Raw genomic sequence first — 18630 nt, forward strand, 5'->3', positions numbered from 1 at the left:
GAGGAATTTCTCTTGGTATTAATTTTTCTCCGTTCTTACTCATGTTTTAGAAATCAGAAAATACTCCTGTACCCACAAAGAAGCACTGCGGACCAGTGAGCAAGTAATCCCACTCTAAATCGTAAGGAGAGAGGGAGCATGAAAAGAAATGGGGGAGTCTGAACAGCCTCAGGTGATGAGGTCTGCCCTCAGGGTGCCATGGGTCTGTGTTGGCAGGGACAGATTAACAAGGATGGGCTCATTCTTCTCACCTTATGCCTCTCCTCCCTTTCTGTGGATGAACAGACATAGGAAAATGTCATATTTGCAAACCCTTCTGCAAAGGGCTTCAGCTGTCAGAAAGTGTACCACCCCTGCTTCACCTGGGAGCTTATTGGCTTTTGGGCTGTTTGTTTCAGAATGAGGTCAGTAAGTCATCAACTGGCAGCCTGTTGCTTTTATTTTCTTCTTAACACTGAAAATCACATTCACTAATCACAGAAGGGCTTTCTCAGCCTTTCTGAAAATACATGACTATAGAACAAGGGTTCTGCTTGTAGACAGCCCTTGCAATATAATTCCCAGATGGTTTGCCTTCATTTGAAAACAAGTGCACCTGCTGGGGCCAGGATTTGGGTTTCCATTGCAGGATGCCTTCCAGCAATGAAGCAAGGGGGTTTAGCCAAGGCTAGCAGGAGGTGCCTGGTAGGGAATGTCCAAACAGAGCTGGGCAGAGGCTCTCACCCACTGAAAGCCCAGCACTGAGCTGTGTAAAAAAGACAGAGGCAGAAGCAAACATGGAGCTGCTAAGATATTAACTGTGGCAGATTCTCTCCTCCCACAGAGGCTGCTGCTCTGAGGGAGAGATTTCAGGGCATAGCAGACCTGGAAGCCCAATTTATACAGAAGGAGATTAATTTAATAATTACCCAAAGAGAAACAAGCTACTTTTCTGGCTACCAGACTGCAAATCAAATTAAGAGTGGATCCATATAATCCATCCACACAATGCCATTCTCTTTTTTAATCTGCGTCAGGTCCAGAGGAAAAGAAAAATCATTAATGTTCTGTTTTCATATGCCATTAACTTTCTGGATGATATTAGAAACAAAGAATTACTTCAACATTTTAAGCATTACTTTATACTATTAAGGGACAAGAAACATGACTGGGCAGCAATGCCATTGTACAGGCTCTCTTCACAGATGATTGCTAAGAGATAGTTTCACCAAAGGATGAAAAAGGGAGAAAAGTAACTAAATTTTCCCTACAGTTCACTGAGCCATCTATCTATGGGCAGCTGGGAGTTCTCAGACTGCTTTTCAGTCAACTCCTGAGCAGTGCTAATCCCTGCTGCTGTCTTGGCAGCCAGGTCCTTTGGAGCCTTAGAGAGGGGGTGGATACTCCAGGGATGCTACACCAGACTCTGCTGAGCTTTCTAGAGGAGGTGGGAACAATTTCTGGCCCATGAGAGTAATCCCATGCATAAATTCATAAGCCCTGGTGGCTGGATTTTGCCTAGCAAACAGCAGCTCCTTCAATTTTCTTCTGAAGAAAGAGTTAGCCCCAGGGTAATGGAAGACAGAACATTAAAATGGAAATTGGTTGCACCAAGCATGTACCAAGAGGGAAAATACAGTAAAGACAGAACTTTAGGTGCAGCCTTCTGTGATTTTTGCTGGTGGGGCACTGTGCAAGGCAGTCTGTGTTCTTCATGCCTCAAGCAAGCAAATGGGGAGCTAGTGTCATCTGTGTCTCTCCTCCTTCACAAGGGGAATTGCTGCGGCTCTCACCTCTACTGATCTAAAATAGGAGCACCTTGGATAAGCAAAAAAACTGCATGAAGAATCAGATCACTGCAGCCAATGGAGAGTGACAGGTTCTCATCTGAGAAAGAAAGGGGTCTAGAAGACTCATAGGAAACCTGTGATGGCTCTTATTTAGCAATTTCACAAAGCTCGCAGTTGCAGAAAGGACGGGAGAGCAACACAGCTTTCACATGTTTGGAGATCTTCAAAGGTAGGGAAGGAATGACTCTCACCACAGTGGCTCTTGGCTCTTTCTGAATCTGTAATGATGGTAAGGAGGCCTGAATCATTTGATTTTTCAGCTCTTTATCAACAATTTAATCTTTTGTCAGGCAAGCCAAATGTTGGCTGATCTCATTAGATAATGCAGGCTTAGGAACATGTCATCAGGAAGAATGTTCTGCCAAGGTAAACCTACCTTGGTGATTTAATATGTCAAATGCAACTTTTCAGGCAGAAAAGCATGATGTTTATGTCTCTTGGGAACAGACTACTCAGTTTTTTTCCCTCTGAACAAGGCCTGGCACCATTGCCTATGGCGGGGCTCTTACACATCAAGGCAATTAACAGTACTTGTCTCATCATGTCCTGGCACATAGCGTCATGCCAGAGAGAAGACAAAGCTAACATATCCAGAGCTCTGGGAGTCTTGTGACACCACTGCCACATTTCCCTCCACTATCCCAGGGAATAAACTGAAGATCTCATCAGTTCCCATATTCTGTTTATATAAATCTTCACTCCTCTTCTGTACCTCCAGAAAGGCTGCCACATCACTTCCTCAATTCCTTCCCTCATATTGATGTATCATTGCTGACACACTTCTAATGAGCTGCCATGTATCATATATTCATCATACACAATCAAAATCTTGTATTCTTATACCTGTGGAACAATCAAATTCCTGTAGGCTCACTTTTTAAGTTGAGCAAACCTGTTTCGACATAGCAACTGAACACAGACAATTTGAAGCTGAGCCATTTTTAAATTCCATTGTTACGAACAATTATAACTGATGCAATGTTGCACTTGCTGCTGTTCCAGTTGAGAGTCCCAGAGCAGTTGCTTCTTTTTACCTAGCCTGAAACTTGACAGTGAGGTTATTGCTCATCCAAGTGGGTGACTAACAGTAACAGCTTTAGCAAGGAAGGCACAGTGTACATAAGGAGCTGTGGAAGCTTCCCCCACAGCCTGAACACCTCAGCTGTGACCTGTTATGCTCACATAATTTCAGTTCTGATCTCTGTGCAAAGACTGTCAAATTGTGCAGTAGCTCGGTGCTGTGAATAAGGATGGATGGAGAGAGGAAGGAAAGGAGGAGAGAGAAGCAAACAGCAACTAATTCATGATGGAAGGAGCCTGAAATGTTGGAAAAGCTGATCCTTTCAAGGTACTTAAGTCAACATCTAGTGAAAGCTGAGAATTCCTCCAGGTACCCAGAAGTATTTGTTTAAGTCATATTATAAGAAAGATCGCATATGATTATAAACCCTCAAGTGTCTTCCCCTCACCTACTCTATTTTCATTCATGACCTGGTTAGGGTTTGAATCCAGATCTCCTTAAGTGAATAAAGCTCCAAAGACCCAGCTTACATAAAGACAGGGAATTTTTTCTAGAAATGCATGGCAAAAGCATCTGGACTTTGAAGACGACAAGTCCTTACACTTGACTCTTTCCTTAAAGGCGGCAGAACACTAAAAGAGAATCATCAAAAATGTAGTCATGACAGACTGGCACTGTGGATCACCTAACTTATGCACCTTTTCTACCATAAATAATGCATAGATGTCTCATTTACATTGCAGCCATGGCTTGCATCTATGTAGGGAGCACAGGATGACACTGGTATCCTGCATGACCTGAGGTATTTTCTGTACTATGGACCTGTCCTTTCCTCAAGACAACTCTAAACAGCACAGACAACCTGCATTTACTCACATATTACCAATACTTAAGACAAAACTACATGATATTCGGCCTGTACTTGTTTCTAGGAAAGGGAGAAAAAAGAGAGAGATGGCTATCGACCTGGCCTAAAAAATTTACATGTGTATAGGCTTGTGAAGAAAGCTAGAGTGTGAAAGAAGTTAGAGGACTGAACTTCCCTTTGTTCAGCCTAAATGTTCCTTTCTTTACTGAGAACCAAGCAGGGGATTCAATGGCTTGAGAACCTGGCTGATTGAAGATATCTCTCCCTGGCCAAGAGTTTCCATTGGGGTTGAAAAGGGAGAAATAAATGGGATTTTGTATGCTATTTCGTAAGGACCCTGCAGCTCCAAACCACCTCTTCTCACCACTTTTTTCTCAGCAAACAATCCATAATGTAGCACAGTAGTAATGTCACCTCCATTTATTTTCTATAAACTGCACTGCAAAAATGTACCTGCAGAATGAGCTTGGCCTCCACTTGTCTGCAGACAAGAGGAAGATGTGAGTGATGCAAAAATCAGCTGCAGTAGAAATCTGTGAGAAAAGGGATCCTTCCCTGTGCTAACTTGCTGAACATATATCAACCCAAGGATTTAGGAAAGCCGGGTAACAGGTGCAGAATACAAACACAACTTGTGGATGATAAACTGCTAGAAAACTGCCTGCCAAAATAAAAAGCCCTGCTGAGATAGCTGTACATTTGCTCAGGACCCTGTGCTTAATTTTAAGGATAATTAGGATTTGTCCAAAGCCAAAATGAATAGAAATAGCAACTGAAACCTTCAAGTATCTTTCCTTCATCACTTAGGCCGTGAACTTTTTGGCAAACGGGACTCTGTGATACCAACAAGTCATGGCTGCTCAATCACAGCATATCAGCACTGACTCATGAAAGCTGCAAAGGGGTTTTAAATGTTAGGGAGAGACGGTCTTTTGTATTCTGACAGCTCCTTACTGCTGCATTATACGAGTACCTCTCAAATGAAGAGTCTGGAATATATGCTAAAAAAAAAAAAAAAAGATATGTCAGTTGCTTCACAGTGTTTAAGGCTCCCCTGGAGCTTAATTATGTGGCAACTGTGACATGCAGTCTATCAGCTAAAAGGTGGCAGATCCCTGTGGCACTGTTTGAGAGGTGTGTTGTGAAACATTACTCATTTGCTCTAGCCCTACAGGTAACTGTATAGCATGCCCTGTGCAAACCACAGGCTCCCCCAGCTGCTGTGTCCATGGCAGTAAGCTCCTAGATCCAGCTTCCAGCATCCCTGTGCACACTGCAGTTTGATTCTGCATTTAGATGAGTAGCACATAAATATTCCTGTCTTCAACAAATTAAAAAAAACAAACCTCACTCATGTTAGTTTTCTGATGCTCTATAACTCTAAGCCACAAGCAAAGCTAAGTGATCAGCACCATAACCTGACAAATTTTCTGCCTCTAAGTCAGGGCTATAACTGTGGGAGATATATTGTCCCCTAGGAATGTGATAAGCTCTTCAGCACAATTCTGAAATGAAGAAGCACAGAGATCATATTCCAGGATATATTTTCAAATGTCTAGCAACATTTCCCCTTGGTTTCATTTTTTAAATCGTAAGCACTGGAATCATTCATTTCTAAGGCTCTCTCTTGTGTTGGTGCCTAGTTGCAAAAAAAAAAAAAGTAAACTACAAAACATTTCTGTCCCAACTTATATTTTCCATTTGTAAACATTTACTCCATTCTCCGAATTAACAAGGAACAGCTTCTTCTACTACATGCAGGAGGTGCTTTCATAAACTTGTCACATCCTGATGTTAGTAGCATATGGTATTGAAAATATTCCTACTGCTTGAAGGGAGAGCTGTTACAAATACTTCAAGCAACAGTTTGTTAATTTTGGATATGATCCTACAGTGCACCAATATTTTTCTCATGCTTTTAAGCTTAACCATATAATGAAGATGCCCCGTGAAGTTTCAAAAAGAATGAGTTAGACCATAGATTTTTTTGGGGCCCTTAGAAGAACATTTCCTTTCAAACACCAATGTGCATAAGACAGAATGTTTCTTTCTTCTTCTTTTTACAAACTAGAGGAGCAAGTTATCTTTTTTTTTCCCTTCTTATTTTTTTTTTTTTTTGAGCTATTATGAAATACGGGAATAACAGTGCTCTACATGAGGAAGAGCAAGGCTGCCTTGTTTTACAACTCGAGAAATACAGGCTGTGCCTTACAGACCCTAGATATACCTCTTGCTCTGACTGCCTAGTAAATTGAAATATGACAGTACAAAAAAGAAGAGATGAGAAAGTGGAGTGTTAAGAATAAGGCCAGAAGGCAAGACTTCTCAGGGATATAATATGGAACTGGCATCAAAAGACAGAATTGGGCAAAGATCATCATTATTCCTCCAGATACACTGAGCAGCAAGATATATCAGATGGGGTCAAAGAGGGGCAGGATCACAGCCCTGGGGGAATATATAAAATTAAATAGTTGTCTTCCATGAACAAAATTATTCCTTATCTGCTCCCTTGAAAGAATGCTGTGTCTCTCAGCAGTGTAATTCCAACCCAGCTCACTTTTCTCAGAAGATGACTGAACTGCCACTGGGAAATGGCTTATCTATGGGTATACAGCTAGTTGTCTGAGGTGCTGGGGGCAGGTAAAGAAGATAACTGGGTGGGTTTATGGTATCTAATACAGTGGTTTATCAGGCCCTCCTGTAGCTGCCTTCCCTTCTCACACATTCTAGAAGATAAATTGTGTTTGCACTGGTTCCTTCACCATCACCATTTTTCCTACCCTTTTCAGTGCCTGCATAGCCACAGATTCTTACTGTGACAGCTGATCACTGCCTGGTCTCTGCCTGCTTATTTTTGCAATGTATCTGATCTTTTATAATGGACAGGAGGGGAGCTCAAGTGCAGAAGAACTCATCTCTAGTTACACAGGCAATTTTGTGGCTAAGCAGATAGTTGAATGAGGATTTCAAAGATTAAGGTGACTTCCTATTTTACTGGCTATAAATCTTAAGCCACACTTTGTTAGCAGTGAAAGATTCAGGGATTTCAAACTGAACCTTATGCCATTATTTTTCAACAATAAATGCTATACTGCAACAGTCTTCTTTACTTTCCTTCCCCTGAAATAGGAAGATTTTTCTCATCGAGGGCAAATCCACAGACATCTACTTAACCCAATTTGATTTTTAAAGCCTTGTGAAAACACAGGCAAGAAGGAAGAGAGGAATGCTCAATTTGCTCTAAAAGTTATTTACAACCTAGCAACAGTTAAAGAATATGGTTATGGCAGAAAAATCAACCTAGGATGCTTTCTCTTGGAAAGCCTTGGACTGAAAAATTAAGGCAGAGCAGGTCAATTGAGAGATGCATATGTTAAGCACATTTCCTGTCTTGCCTTAATAATGTATTCTGAATGCAGCAGCACACACTGCTTCCAGCCTTTAACTATCCACTCAAACATGACCATTAAGTATATTCAAGAGAAAATACAAATATGAGAAGTATACCTTGACATTCTGTAGAAAAAACACAGGAAAAACAGAAGGTAAACCCAAGGGCAAAAATATGCTGCATAAAATACAGTTGACACAACACAGAGTTCAGAGAGGTGAGAGAACTGCTTTAAGCAAAAATGGAAAGAAAAAATTCACCCAAAAAACTCTCTTCTCGTTATGCTGCCAGGTTTCTGCTACTGAAATTTAAGGCAGTCAGAATAACCAAATTTTGATCCTTCCTTAGATCTAGCTAGAGCAGATGTAATGTAGCTCTCAAATGAAAGATCTGCCAGGGAACAAGAAATACACAAAGCTAATTGTTAACAAAGTCCTTTGCAGGGCAAGTTGACCTGGTGAAAAGAAACAAAACAATGGAAATACCAACATAATTTGTATTCAAAGAGAATAGTGTGCTCAAGGATACCACAGGAACTTGGGATAACATTCTAACAATCTTTCTACATCTATTTTTCTTCCTAAAACTTTGTATTTGGCTTTATTTTTTTGCACAAATGGCATTATCTTTTGTCCACAAATTTCACTTAAGAAGACCCACACATTTTAGATTCCAGCTTCTGACTGGGAAAATAACTTTTTACAGTCATGCTATTTACTGTCAGTTTTCAGTTGCATGGCATTATTAAAAGAGTATTTACGAAACAGGATATATCTAATGTAAACATTAAACAAGCAGTGAAAATAGAAGCTTAAAATTTAGTTAAAAGCACACAAACAAGTAGAAAAGCAAAAGACTAGCCAATATTTCACACTCAAGCATCTAAAGCTCATCCCCTGAAATAAAGGTTGAATTTGGATATACAGATATTATCATTAGAACAATCTTAACCCCAGTCTCCATGAGTAGTGGATAGCCTCAGAAGACTCCAGAGGTTACTCTTTCTAAGCTACAAAGTAGCTAAAAGCTACAGTGACAAAACAGGGATTTCCTGAGTCCATCTTTCCTATTTTCTCAGCCTCTCCTGGCTGTATTAATCATGTCAGTTAGGATAAATTTCCAACTTCCACCACATCAATCATTTTGAGTTACCTGAAGAGAACGCTAGAATAGCTAGAGAATAGCTAGGGAATGCTATGTCAATGTGCATACTTGACTAAAAATTAGGTGCTTCCTCAGGAGGAATGATGGGGTCTTGGAAAACTGGTGAAAGTTATGCAAAAACTAAAAAAGCAGAGTATCAAACACAGATTACCTGGGCACCTACTCTAAAAGCAGCTTCCACTTGAGCTTTGAGGATGTTGCACTTCAAATGGTCAGGTACAGATGAAGGTGACACAGGGGCATGAAGAGTCTTTTCTGGTACCTTCTTTTCTTCAGCCTGTATTTATTAAACAAGCGGTGACATACATTAGAAAGATAAGTTCATAAAAGTATCAAAGGTTAAATTTCACTTGTAATAACTTGATTCAGCAATACTGGCTAAAACTTCCATATTCATACCCTGATAGATACATCATAGAAGTTTTCTAAATATTTAATGACTTGATACTATGTTCAAGACAAGAATAGCCCCAGGGAAGCCTGAGTAATAGAAGCAAGAAAATGATGTGGAATAAAGATACATTTAAAAAGCCCAGCCAGGCCCTGGAGTGGTTGTTCAAACCTGTGATCACACTGAGGAAACAAAACATTGTCTCAAAATATCCCACAGAAGGCAGAAGAACAAACAGCACAACTATACTGAGCACTGGCTTTTTACACCACCCTTAAAATGCAAAGCTATGTAAGTTTAACCAGAGAAATGAGAAGGAATCTCCACTTAATTGCAAGCCAAGCAAATCTCCATCAGAAGGTAAAGAAAAATCAAAGAACTTTAAACACTGATGATGCTGTTTCCACCTGATATCAATGCTTTACCTACACAGTGATCTGAATCAGAAATTTTGGCCTCAGGATAGCTAGTGTAGTGCCCTGATCAAACATGACCTAAAGGTTTTGTACCTTAAACAAACTATATCCAGCAGAAGTGTCAGAAATGCCACATGAATAAGCTTACCACGCACAAAAGGAAAACAAAAAGAAAGACAACGTAAGACTAATGTATCAACAAAGGGAATATGATGAGACCGGGACTGACTGTAAACATGAACTCTTAAGCAATCAAACTGTAATATGTCACATATTTTTAGAGAATAATTGGGCAATGGCATAACAACCATTGTAAACTTCCCTATTCTTCCTGGAGGTGACACCTGAATTACAGATGAGTAAGAGTCTAGATTGTGCATTCATTTTCTGCTGTCATGGCTGAGAAGGGTGAGTGGTTGTATACACCCAGACAGAACAGATATGCAATGCTGTCATTCAGATTTCAGCCAAAACACGTACAATGCATCAGAACACCAGGTCCAGTGATCCTCGAGGTTCACCTCTGCCAAGTATTTAAAGACAGAACCAATAATTTTTTTTACTGAAATTACCATATGATTAGCCCTTTAACTTCAAAATCTGTCTCCTTTATCCTTCCTTCTGCTCTCCCTCATGGCATGCCACTGGCTGATGGCAACTACAATCTTACTGACTCTCAGGTCCTCGAGCAAGCACAGGCAAATGGGAATATCAAGATTCAGGGAACACTTTCTGAAAGTGGAGCAAGTCACTCCAAAAGCAATTGTGTTGCTTAAGGAAACTGCTCAGCAAACACTGGGGAGGGAAAGGGCCAGACCTTCGCAGAACTCTGTTGAGACTGCAAGATATTTATGTGCAAGCAAAGTTGGTCTAGCAACTTTCTGCCTCCAAAATTCCATAGCTGCCAGGTATGATTTTGAACAACTGTCTGTTAAAGGACTACACATCATGAGATTTTTTTTCTCTGCCAAATTTCTAATAATTCTTACATGTTTATTTGTCAAGCTACATTTACTTTGTTTAGAGGAAGATATATTTGGACTTCCCATTCTCCCCAGTCTCCTCCTAAGGGAAAAAGAAAATACATAAAATGAAAAGTGACAGTGTCTAGCTGGAGCAACTTATGGAACTGTAGTCATCTATTCAGTCTTGATTAAAACAGTAGTTTGGCAAGTGTATGAAAAGAAAACAAACCACCAAACCCAAACATGAAATATTTGATTGCCATAGGTGTCTTTCCTGGGATACTTGTGAAGTTGAGAAGTGGAGATAACCAAATGGACAAAATTATTTGTAAAGAAAGCACAGCTTTTACTTCACCGATATTCTTGGTAGATAAAATGAACCCATTTTAAAAAGACTGTTATTACTGCCAAAATTCATGTGTATTGATTTCTAACAGCAGAAAAAACAACACATTAAGCAGTGGCATTTTTAAAGGCCATGCAAAATCTCACCTTTGTTTTTACACTGTATACTAATTAAATAACATTTCAGTCAAGCAAGAATAAACAACTGTATTTTACTTTCTATAGCAAAGCAATTGAGGCTTGTTTGGGAGACAAGCTTATTTCATAACAAGAAACTCTCCCAAGTCCCATCCCTCTGTTATTCAGATGGATATAGGTATTTTTCAGTCGTATTGCTCTTCTTCCACTGCCCAATTTTTCCACATTGATCAAGAGGAAGATAAAAAGTCCCAGGGCTGCCCTATACCTGGGAATCCTCAAAAGATCTAAATCTCCTGCTGAATTCAGCATTGTGCAGATGACACCATTTAACAGATCCTCAGTGTGAGATCTGATGTGCAAGTCCCACACTGAGATTCTTGAGAGGTGCAAATACTGATGGTGGCTGACCTGGCTGAAAAAGAAAGCTGCTGCTAGAAGGTGCACACTTCTCAGGGGCCAGTGCTGGATATTCAGTTCTGCTTTAGTCCTTGTTTGGGTCACACTTTAAGGGTTTCACCTTCAAGCAAGCAAAACTTGTTTTGCTTGCACTGCAACAGGAGCAGTGGTACCTTTAATGACTGGTCAGACATGAAGAACAGACATTGCTGCAATTGCTGCTTGGCTTTGCCCTGCTCAGCAGCTGCTGAGCCAGCAGCCAAAGGCCACCAAGTCCCCCTGCCCCAGTGGAAATGCCAACTGCACACAAACCACACATGGGGCATGGGAATGCTCGGCCTGACCCAGGCCTTCTTTAGCTTCTGAACACATGTCAAAGGTTTCTTTGCCTGCCTGCCTTGGCAGTGTCAGTCTTTTCTGCCACAGAGTAGCACATCCTGAATCATTGCTGAATTGTGCTCTCCCACAGCTGAATAGCTGAGACTATTACACACAGAGTCAGGGGCACTAACGATCCAGATGAAAGGTAAATTTTAATCACAGAACAAAACAGCACCTCCTTATTGCAGACTATTAGCACTTTTAAGTATCTATAAGTTCCTATTTTTCCCTAATGCCACTAATCTTTACATACAAGCTTGTTCATCTCCCAATTTAACTTTATTTATTGTTAAAGTATAACTGACATCAAGAATGCAAAAGAAAACAAAATATTTCATGGCTACAAAAGCACATGCAGAATTTTCTGTGTTTCATTTCACTAATTTGTAAGAAAATCAAAGATCTAAAACTTGGCTGCATTAGGAATGCCCACATACTATTGCTACAAGAATGAAAGCTGTATCCCTCTTTATTTTGCTATATAATAAAGAAATTTTATATTTCCAGAATCTTCACTGCTCTCAGCAGAAAGAGAACAGCTAGGTATTCATTTGTTGAGCCAGGCTGACAGTTATTAACATGTTGATTTAATTTATACACTCAAAGTATTCTATTTGGAAATTATTAAAATGCTAAGCATGGCAGGATGTTAATGAAACTTCCTATTTCATAACTTTTTAGTCACAATTCAAAAGAATCTTTGATGCCCCTTTCAAGTGAAAGTCCTAGAGTCAAACTTGCATTTGAAAGAGATGATACTCTTGCTTAGCATTCCAATTTAAACTCATTCTAAAAGGTTTAGAAATTAAGAAAAAACCCATTAGGATTCCTGACAACACCCCAGTTTTCCATGTCCTATTCTGCTGATCTCAATAACAGCAATGTGTTTACTTTTTTTCACCATCAATGCATAATTATATTTTTCCATGGAAGGAGAACACTGGAGAATTGCATTTAAATAGAAAAAGTCAAAGAAGCTCAGATATATACACATATAAAATTAGAGGCATTTTTTTCTTTTTGTAACTGAAGTCTTAGATTTGCTGTTTCTCCTCCCAAAAATTTACTTTAAATTCAATTCCATTTGCTGATACTAGACCTGAAGGCAGATTTGTAGAGTGTTAGATAACGATGACACTGACTTTGGTTTGCAAAGCTAAGTGAATATTAAGTACACATACAGAATATAAAAACAGTTGCATGAAACACAGCAATACCACTCCTGTAAATAACATTTCTAAGTTCTGCTTTAAAAGGTTCATGCTTTTTTCCACATCAAACTTTGTAGCAAGAGCAAGATTCATGATCTTGTGCCTCTATGAATTTATTGATAGCCTCTTCTTAGACAAACATCATGTTTAAAACATGTGTTTTAATGGAGAGAACTGAAGAATATAATGAATATTTTCTTTAGGAATGCAGGTCTATTTTTGTTGCTAGTCATCACTACTAGTAGGAGGCAAAATTTTAATAAAGACAACACAAATATATAGGTTCTGAAAGCACATTAGGTAAGTGAGGTTTCCTGGGACTCAACTACGTCTGCAAACGTGCATAGAAATCTACAGACTCTTTTGTCCCTTTTTCACCAGGAAATTTATTGCTTTTAACCATGTGACAGCTAACACCAATTATGAACAGATACCACAATGATAAGACCGGTACAATTATGTGTTATTCTTATTTGAGGTAAAGTTTACAAGCAGAAACTGCATCTTCTTTATTAGGGAAAAAAGTACAATTTAAAAAACAAACAAACAAACCCCTCATTAAGCTGTCAGACACAGAATACTTTCTTCAGGTTAGCTATTAGTTGGTCTAATGAAAAATATAACTCCCAATAAATCTTGTTGTGCTTATATCCCCATAGTAAACCTCTTTAATTTTTGGTATCTAATTTATTTTATAAAATGCTATTGCTTAATATTATTAAATCCTACCTCTGTCACTGTGAGCTTTATGACAGTCTTAGAGGACCATGGTAGGCTGTGTTCCCTGGGATATACCCTCTAATCTGTGTATCACACAGAAGAGTCTCAGGTACATCAAAAAGGTAGGTTAATTTTTGGGTTTTCTTAAACTATAAATGAGTTTTGGAACCCCATTGGCTCTGGGCATTGCTGTTATGCAAAGAGCAGGCAGTTCCACAGATTTTTGCAGGTGGTGTCATTTGGAAGCAGCCGACCTGTGTAACAGGGCAGTCGTATAATACAGTTTTGCCCTGCTAGCAAAAGGCTTTAAGTTCCGAGCAGAGTTTGCAAAAACGTTTAGGCTCATCTAGCTGCCTCTATCTGGACTTTTCTCAATCTGCCTGCAGGTTTGTTCCACTAAGATTAGCTGTAGCAGCAATAATTTCATACAGAAAGCAGTAACACCAGTATTTTTTGTAGAATAAGGCATTTATGACTCTAATACAAACATGTGTTAGAGCACTGTAGGGCTGATATGAAAACAGGAGCCTTGAGAAGGGAAGACACAGAACATGGTCTAGAAGAGCGCTGATATGGAGTGATAGCACAAAGGCCACAGTCTGGCACGGAGGACCCATGGCTATAAACAGCTCATCAATGGCCCGTTAAAGTGCAGATCTGAACCTGGACAAGATTAGGTTTAGGGGCAATAAAGAGAGTGAAGACATAATTTATAGCATATATATGTAAAAGCCACCACGTACAGTAAATTTGGGTGGAATGAGAAGATGTGTAGACCAGTGAAGAAAGAGCAAGATGTAAAGGCTTGTTTGAAAACATGCAAAAGGACCCAAAGTATATTGTAGAGTGAGGAAAAAGAAGAAGACATGGACATGGCCAGAGAGAACATTGGAACAGGCTGCCTAGAGAAGTGGTTGAGTCACCATCCCTGGAGGTATTTAGAAGATGTGTAGATGTAGCACTGAGGGACATGGTTTAGTGTTGGACTTGGCATTGCTGGCTTAACAGTTGGACACGATGGTCTGAAAGGTCTTTTCCAACCTAAGAGGTTCAATGATTCTATGACTATCATAATTCTTTGACCCCACCAAAATGAAATCACCAACCTTAGGACCCACAGTTGTAGGGAAAGGGTGAGCATAACATCAGGAAAAGAGATATAAACAATTTGAAAGGCATTATTATTCTTTATTTTTATGCAATAATTACAGCTGGGCTAATAATTACTAGACTCCCAAGATTTCAGAAATGCTAACAATACATTCTTGGCTTTATATCATACACACATACACACACAAAGCAATGGGGTATGGGAGAATATATTTTTCTAATGAAAGGCTTCCAAGAAGAAAATCAGAAATACATTCACAGCTACAACACTTAGGATTGTCTGTCTTGGAGATTAAGGAGTCTGCTAACACCAAAGGGCATGAAACACAAGTTGAAACAGACTTTCATTATTCAGTAGGTGGACAGACATGTACACCATACCAAACAGCTCTGGAAAAGAGGTTGGACACATCCATTCATCATTCCCATGAGATAAAGTTTGCTGTAGCAGACAATCAAATTAATTAACTGCAAAATCTAATTTACCCAATTTCTTGCTAATTCTCCTATGGGTCGATTATGAAGCCTGACAAATTCCAGCCTGAAAGCATTTTTCTTGAAAAAAAAAAAAACAATTAGCAACAGGAAGGGAGGGAGTGAAAATTTGGATTCCACAACAGATGTGGAAATGGTTCCTTCTTTTTTTTTATCAAAAACAGAGTAAATGAAACAGCTTTGTAACAGCTTCACTAGTTTTATTTAAGCATACTATTTTGGAGGATGCAAGAGCAGGCCATAAAAAGCCCTTAGTCAACCAGAAATCAATGGAGTGGTGCAGGAGAGGAGTTAACGCTTCATTTTTTTGCCAGAAGCTAGACATGTTGAACACTCATTGAAATCTGTTTTCTGCTGGACTGAGTAGCTAGTTAACTACCATAACCAAAGGAACTTTAAAGGCCCCACTCTCAGTTAAAAATTCTTGTCACAGTTTGGGGTTGTTCAATCCAGTCTAATCTGCCTTGTTACCTTTCTGCTGGGCAGTGTTCTACAGCATTTCAGCCCAAGGTTAGCTCAATATTTGCAGCAAGTCTCTCTCTTTCACTGGAGAAGTCATCTGCTGAGGCAACTCCAGGCCCTGCTCAGAGATCAGAGACTAGTGGTTTGTTTGTTTTAGCTTTGTGAGCTCTGTACACAGAATCTAGGTCAGACAATGGTGCTTGAAGAAGAAACCACAAGTGAAAGGCTAAAAGAATTTCAGAATGATTTGTTGGTCACAACCCATAGCCTGTAATGTAAGGCCTAGATCATTGAAATGCTTTCCAGTGGTGACTCTGGGCCAGTTTCAAGAGTATGTACAATTTTCAGATTGCTAAAAACAGTAATTTTAATAAATTTTTAAGGGCTGGCCTCTTTCGCATTCACATAGTAGCTGCTGTTCATGGGAATGCTGCCCAGTTCTTAAACCCAAATCCTCTATGACTGCCAGGGGAGGGTTTTCATTAGACAGCCCATGTCTCTAGCCTTGCCTTTTGCTGAGCTTCTGCCAGAAACAGAAGCATTTAGCAGCTCTTGGTGCTCATTACAAGACATTTCATCAGCTAAACTTTGACTGATGGCAGACTCATCACAGCAGACACAGGCTGCATTTACTGTGCAGCTGCATTTATTGTGAAGCTCTGACTTGTTATGATACTGGGTTCTGCTAATTAGTCCTTAAATAAATAATCTGTCTGACTGTGGACAAGATTCTAGAGCTGTCAGAAGAAAGAAAACCTTTAATTATAAAAGAGCTGAGTCCTCCCTTCACAGACTTGCAGTTAATATGAACGAGCGAGAGGATCAGAGATCAGGCAGAAGTTGCAGGTACAATATTTGGATTACTGGCACAGTATGGTGGGATACAGGACCAAAGTGTTTCAAGCATTCCACTTAAAAAAGAAGACAGACCATAAATCTACTAGTTTTGAAACCACAGGGGTACCATTAAGATCACATCTTTGAACCTTTTGTGCAGTATAGGTCAGATTGGTTTGCCCAATTGTGCGCTGTGGCCAGTGTGGCCATCTTCACTTTTGCCCCTTAAATATGCCAAACTCAGCTCTCAGCGAGCTCAATAGTGTAGGACAGTCCTTTAAGGCATGTTTTGGACATTGCACCCGAGCAAATGTTCTCCACTGGGGTTCAGATAGAGTACCAGTAATCACAGCTGAACTACACAAGTCCTCTTACAAGACCTGGGTATTCATTGGATAAGTCTGAGATGGAGAATTTTCCTTTGGCAAACGATGTCAGTGCTTAGCAAGCTTTGCCTATAAAAAGCTATACTTATTACCAGTTGAGAATATTTCTAGAAGATGAACTTGAGAAACGCACACAGAAATGAAAGGTGACTCTTTCCCATTTCACCTCAGTTTGTTGGCTTTATGATTTATCTTTTTAATTCCCACTTGAGCTAGACAAAATTAGAACTCTTCACAGGTGAAAACCAAATAGATTTGGGAGAAAGTCTAAAATATTCCACCATCCTCTGTTCATTGAGAAATCCCCAAAAATCATGACACAGGTCACTACTTCATGACTACATTAATAAGGCATAAGGACTGCAGTCCATATCTGAACTACACTAAAGTCCTATGACAAACAATGAACATAGTTCAAGGAAATCTTAATGATAGTAAATCCCCTGCATTATAGAATAAATTCAATAAACTGTGATGTTGAAAAAAATTCCAATATTTAATTTTTGCATTAGAAACACCTGGCTCACTGATTTTTAGCCTTGACTTCCATCTCCTGGAATCTCTCATACAGCGAAGAGAAAGATTCTGCTTTATAGATATATAGTTGCTTTGTGCTTGTATTTTTGGTACATTTGGTCGTGTTCCCTTGGATTTTAATTTCTCTAACGCTTTTTGAAGTAATATCAACAAAAGGCTGTTTGTAAAACCAAGGTAAAATAATTTAGTTGAGTTCTTCCTTGAGCTGACAAAGAACTCTCAAAACACCATTTTTCTTTTAAAAGGTCTATACAGAGTCACTGGGGGCCAGGACCCACCTCTTTTGAAGACAGTGGCAATGCTCTCATTGAATTCACAGGGTCCAGCTCAGGACCTGTGCGGTTGTAAACCAAAGATCTTGGTCCAGATTCAGAACAAGGTTTCCCAGTTCAGGCACAGTGGATTTAGCCTCACATGGATCCAAGGAGCCACTGACTTGCTGATCTCTGGCAGAAACAGCAGGACATGGCTGTTTGGCCACCTCTGCAAAAACTGTCTCATAAAACACCCACTAACATCAGATGCCAGGGGGAGTTTATGGCATAACACGGACTCCTCATGTAGAAAAACAAGATTTTTTTTATCACTTAAAGTGTTGTTATTTTTTTACAGCTCTAGGCTGCCTAGATGACTAACTCTTCACAACTAAACTAAAACTATAGCATAACATTGTTGAAGCAGCTTCTGAAATTTTAAAAGGCAAAGCTGATTGAAATGCTAAATCTAAAAACCAAATCCCAGTCCCATAAGAAGATGGTGAGAGGTGATTAAAAAGCAAGCCAGTTGAAGATGAATGTTGATTTGAATTTGAGGTGAAAAAGCAGCAGCTTTTGAATATGAAATGACAAAGGTGCTCTGGCATATCTATGTAAAAGTATATATGTATATGCTATACCTTGTTCATGCTGACGTGCAGGGCTGGCCATGGTCCAACTACCTTCATACTCTCCGTTTCTATTTTCTTCAGATGAGAAGTTTCATCATAAAGAAGGGGAAGTCCTGAGCTCAGTTCTAAAATGATGCCCAAAAGAAAGAAAGAAAAAGACACAGTCTGAAGGGAAGCTACAGAGAACTTCAGAGCAAGATACTCAACTGCATTTGAAGAGATGGCATTTGGCAAAGCATCTTCTCCATAAGACCCTCTAAAATGTTTCATAATTATGTCTGTTGGGTCATTTTGCCTTTTTCTATTTAGCAAACAATTCCTCCCCCTCCTCCTTCTCACCCATCCTTTCATTTCAGCAGAGCTTTTGCCAGCTTTGGGCTAGATATTTCTCTCCTTACCTCCCCACCGCCTCTACCCCCTCTATATTCTAAAACTTAGTTGACACCAGAGGGATTATTTATGCAGCCAAGGTGCCACTCTCGAAACATGTGATGTGTAAAGAGATCAGAGTATAGCTTTTGGCTTCTCTCAGACATCTTTATTTATATGCCAGCCTCTTTAAGACTGTTGTCAGGAATTTGCTGTGCTTTGTCAACAGAGATTTTGAGCAAGCCACTGACACAGAAAGACAAGGAAAAAATACTTTTTAAAACAGCCCTAAAAGGTCTCTGTCAC

General features: G+C 39.6%; 1 protein-coding gene across 7 annotated transcripts in view; it reads right to left on the bottom strand.

The window, feature by feature from the left end:
• Positions 1-18630, bottom strand: part of EPB41L4B (erythrocyte membrane protein band 4.1 like 4B) — a 167151-nt gene that overhangs the window by 48865 nt on the left and 99656 nt on the right. For 6 of the 7 annotated variants that reach the window (XM_041714660.2, XM_041714661.2, XM_030265772.4 and 3 more), the window contains 2 exons: positions 17965-18080; positions 8428-8553 (listed from right to left, as the gene is read on the bottom strand). In XM_041714660.2, the coding sequence (XP_041570594.2) occupies positions 8428-8553; positions 17965-18080 (242 nt within the window). The remainder of the gene's footprint in view (positions 1-8427; positions 8554-17964; positions 18081-18630) is intronic. The other variant, XM_041714659.2, reaches the window with a different exon arrangement.

Source organism: Taeniopygia guttata, chromosome 2, assembly GCF_048771995.1.
Source record: "Taeniopygia guttata chromosome 2, bTaeGut7.mat, whole genome shotgun sequence".
In the NCBI taxonomy this organism is placed as follows: domain Eukaryota; kingdom Metazoa; phylum Chordata; class Aves; order Passeriformes; family Estrildidae; genus Taeniopygia; species Taeniopygia guttata.